This window comes from Miscanthus floridulus, chromosome 16 (genome assembly GCF_019320115.1).
Source record: "Miscanthus floridulus cultivar M001 chromosome 16, ASM1932011v1, whole genome shotgun sequence".
NCBI lineage: Eukaryota > Viridiplantae > Streptophyta > Magnoliopsida > Poales > Poaceae > Miscanthus > Miscanthus floridulus.
Window position 1 is genome coordinate 31115434 of NC_089595.1, and position 4674 is coordinate 31120107.

Sequence of the window (4674 nt, forward strand, 5' to 3'; positions counted from 1 at the left end):
TGCCCTAAAGGTATTTATTGCGTTCGCTAAAGTCGGAGGAGCGGAGCTGAGCGGGTCCCTGGTGGTTGCATCCGGTTTCTTCTTTGGCATCTTGATGGCTGGAGTGACAGGGTTCGAAGAACTCTAGTTGGAAACGTCCGTCCCGGACCTGCGCTCGTTAATCGTGGGTTAGCCCTCGTGTGATCAGTTTTGTATTAATGAATACATACGTGCTGTCCTTGTAACAGAACCACGATATTCGTTCCCTATGTTTATCTTAGCATAACTTTTGTTTTTTATCCTTTCTCTCTCGTACCTGCCCGTTTGTTCTGTAGGCTGCGACCTTGTGAGCCTGAGGCGTGGCCCGCGTGGCTCAGCTGTTCGTAACCATAGGAAAAGGCGGGGTGCGTTTGGTTGGGAGTAAGAACAGAGTTACGTAAGGTAAACACAGGGAATGGAATGTGTTTCTGTTTGGGGACACAGTTGCTTTGTCGTGCGATAGTAAAAAGAGAGGTAATATTTTAATATTATACCCTTATGGAGCCCCCGAGCGACCTGGGCTGAAAGTGTTTCGGGCAGGGGTGCTCTTACGGGAGCATGTTCTAACTAAAAAGTGGTTTAGACCAAATTTAGGGGGAAAACGACGTAGTTGTTCAATGTTTCAAGTATTGTTGAGAAGGTTGCCGTTGTTGTCCTCCAGTCGGTAGGTGCCCGATCGGACTACTTCGGTTACTGTATAGGGTCCTTCCCATGGTGGAGAGAGTTTGTGTTTTTCCTTCGTTGATTGGGTCCTCCGGAGTACGAGGTTGCCGACTTCGAGAATCCTTCCTCTGATCTTCCTTTCGTGGTACCTGCGGAGGGTTTATTGGTAGCGAGCGGAGCGGATGACGGTTGCTTCACAGGCCTCTTCGAGTAGGTCGACTACGTCTTGTTGGGCCTCCACGGCTCGGTCGTGGTTGAAAGCCTTCACTCTTGGTGCTCCATGGTCAAGGTCGGAGGGCAACACTGCCTCGGCTCCGTAGGCCAGGAAGAAGGGTGTGAATCCTATGGATCGGTTTGGGGTCGTTCTTAGGCTCCAGAGGATCGCTGGGACCTCCGCAACCCATCGCCCGGCGTATTTGTTGAGTCGGTCGAAGATGCGTGACTTAAGTCCTTGGAGGACCATGCCATTGGCGCGTTCGACCTGACCGTTAGTTCATGGATGTCCGACCGAGGCCTAGTCGATCCTGATGCCATATCCGTCGCTGAAGTTTAGGAACTTTTTTCTGTGAAGTTAGTCCCGTGGTCAGTGATGATACAGTTGGGAACGCTGAATCGGTAGATGATGTCAAGGAAGAATTTGACTGCCTCCTCCGACCGGATGTTGGTGATGGGTTTGGCTTCTATCCACTTGGTGAATTTGTCGACCGCTATGAGTAGGTGAGTGAAACCGCCTGGGGCCTTTTTGAGGGGTCCTACCATGTTGAGGACCCACACCGCGAATGGCCAGGTGATAGGGATGGTTTGGAGCTCTTGTGCCGGCAAATGGGTTTGCCGGGCGTAGAACTGGCATGCCTCACACCTGCGAACGACTTCCTCTGCATCTCGTAGTGCGGTGGGCTAGTAAAAACCTTGGCGGAAGGCTTTTCCGACCGGAAACCTTGGGGCCACATGATGCCCGCAAATGCCGGCATGAACCTCGAGGAGGAGATCCCTCCCTTGGCTAGTAAGGATACACTTCATGAGTACCCCTGATGGGCTCTGTTTGTAGAGCTCGTCACCGAGTGCGACGAAGGTCTTGGCGCATCGAGCAATTCGTCGGGCCTCTGTCCTTTCAGGTGGGAGAACCTCTTTGAGGATGTAGGCGAGTAGTGGTACTCGCCAATCGGTTTGACCGGGCGTCAATACGGTGACGCTCGCGGGTGGCGTAGAGGTACTAGGATCGGAGCCCCTGGGCGCTGGTTGGGCATCGGGGTCAGAACCCTTAAGCACCGGCTAGGCATCGGGGTGCATCTAGGTCGGACCTTCCAAGATGCGAGCGGACGGCTCGTGGATGTCGTTGATGAAGACCCCACTTAGGGACGGATCCCGCCTGGCGGCGAATTTTGTGAGGAAATCGGCGATATCGTTGTCCCTTTGAGGGACGTGATGTAGTTCAATCCCCTAGAATTTGTCCTCGAGCTTGCACACCTCTTGGCAGTATGCCGTCATGAGGGGACTTTTGCAGGACTCCTTCATCACCTGATCAACGACTAGTTCCGAGTCACCACGGACGTAGAGTCACGTAGCGCCAAGCTCGATGGCGATGCAGAGTCCGTTGATAAGGGCCTCGTATTTCGTGGCGTTGTTTGAAGCTAAGAAGTGGAGGCGGATGGTGTAACGGAGCCTACTCCCATCCAGGGAGATTAGAACCACTCCAGCTCCCGAGCCGGGCGCCATTACGGACCCGTCGAAGAATATTGTCCAGTATTTGTGGGTGATGTCCAGGATTGGTAGCTGGACCTCCGTCCATTTGGTGACAAAATCCGCGAGAGCCTGAGACTTAATAGCGGTGCAGGGGGTATATCTAATGTCATGGCCCATGAGTTCAAGAGCCCACTTGGAGATTTGTCCTACGGCATCGCGGTTGCGGACGATGTCTCCGAGTGGGTATGAAGTGATGACCGTGACTTCGTGGTCAGTGAAGTAGTGTAGGAGCTTCCTGCTCGCCATGAGTATGGCATATAGGAGTTTCTGCACCTGGGGGTACCAGACCTTGGGGTTGGTAAGCACTTCTTCGATGAAGTATACGGGTCGCTGCACTTTGAGCTGGTGTCCTGGTTCCTCCCTCTCTATGACTAGGGCGGCACTCACCACATGGTTACTTGCCGTGACATAAAGGAGGAGGGGTTCTTCCCGCTCGGGAGTGATGAGGATTGGGGCCAACATTAGGGATGTTTTGAGGCTTTCGAGAGCCTGCTAGGCTTCCTTAGTCCAGACGAAGGCGTCCGTCCTTTTGAGGAGCTTGTAGAGCGGCATCCCCCGTTCGTCGAGCCAAGAGATGAAGCGGCTTAGAGCAGCTAGGCAACCGGTGAGCCTCTGCACACCCTTGATGTTGTGTATGGGGCCCATGTTGGAGATGGCCATGATCTTTTTTAGGTTGGCTTCGATGTCGCGCTCGGATATGATGTATCCAAGCAGTTTTCCCTTTGGAACCCTAAAAACACACTTTTCGGGATTCAGCTTGATGTTGAACCTTCGGAGGTTTGCGAACTTCACGGCCAAGTTTGTGATCAGGTCGCAAGCTTGAGCCGTTTTGACCACTATGTCATCAACATAGATGGTGATTGTTGGTTTTGGCCGCTCGGCCTGATTAGGCTGGTCAAGCGGGTTGATTTCGTCGGCGAAGCATTGCTGCATGCACCTTTGGTAGGTGGCGCCAGCGTTCTTCAGGCCGAAAGGCATGGTCACGTAGCAGTATGAACCATACGGGGTGATGAATGAGGTTGCGAGCTGATCGGACTCTTTCATCGCGATATGGTGATAGCCTGAGTAGGCATCCAGAAAGGAGAGGATTTCGCAACCCGAGGTGGAGTCAACTATCTGGTCTATGCGTGGTAATGGGAAATGATCCTTCGGGCATGCTTTGTTAAGTCCAGTATAATCGATGCACATTCTCCACTTCCTGGTCTTCTTTCTGACCAGGACGGGATTGGTGAGCCAGTCGGAGTGGAAGACCTCCCTAATGAACCCGGCTGCCAGGAGTTTGGCGATTTCCTCACCTATGGCCCTATGCCTTTCATCGTTGAAGTGACGCAGGCATTGTTTGGTGGGCTTAGAGCTTGGGGTAAGGCATAGTGTGTGCTCAATGACCTCCCAGGGTATCCCCGGCATGTCAAACGGCTCCCATGTGAAGACATCGCGATTGTCGCGTAGGAAGTCGACGAGCTCGCATTCCTATTTGGCTGGGAGCTGGGTCCCGATCCGAACTGTCTTGGTTGGGTTGGTGGGGTCGATTCCCACCATATTGGTTTCTTCAAGCGGGCGGAAGGCCGACGAGGAAGTTGGTTGGTTACAGTCCAGGGTTGCCAGGACCGACGACTCCCCGAGCCGTGAGAGTTCGGACGAGTTGACGACCGCAGTGGCGAGCTCATAGTGTTCGTGGTCACACGTGAAGGCATGCAAGAATGCGCTGCTCACAGTGATGATGCCATTTGGTCCTGGCATCTTCAGCTTGAGGTAGGTGTAGTTGGGGATTGCCATGAATCTCGCGTAGCATGGCCGCCCCAAGATGGCATGGTAGGACCCTGGAAAGTCCACCACCTCGAAGGTGAGGAGCTCCGAGTGGAAGTTGGCTCGGCTGCTAAACATGACGGGCAGATCGATCTATCTGAGCAGGTATGCCTGCGCTCCTAGGATTACCCCGTGGAAGGGGGAGCCCGCCGGGCGGAGTTCCGATCAGGGGATGCGCATGGCATCAAGGGTGTCGATGTATAGGATGTTGAGGCCGCTGCCGCCGTCCATCAGCACCTTCGTAAGCCGCTTCTTGCAGATGATGGGGTCGATGACGAGCGGATAGCATCCTGGTCTTGCGACGTGGGAGGGATGGTCCCTCTGATCTTAGGTGATCGGAGACTTCGACCAGCTGAGGAAAGAGGGGATGGCCGACTCGGCGGCGCATGCCTCTCGATAGCGAACCTTATGCTGTTGCTTGGTCCAGACAGCATCGGATCCACC

At 53.9% G+C, this 4674-nt stretch overlaps 1 protein-coding gene across 1 annotated transcript; it reads right to left on the bottom strand.

Moving 5' to 3' along the window:
- Nucleotides 1-3894: 3894 nt before the first annotated feature.
- On the bottom strand, nt 3895-4200 carry LOC136510520 (uncharacterized). The gene has a single exon (XM_066504939.1). It carries the CDS (start codon nt 4198-4200, stop codon nt 3895-3897), a length of 306 nt encoding a protein of 101 aa, XP_066361036.1.
- Between the last annotated feature and the right edge of the window lie 474 nt (nt 4201-4674).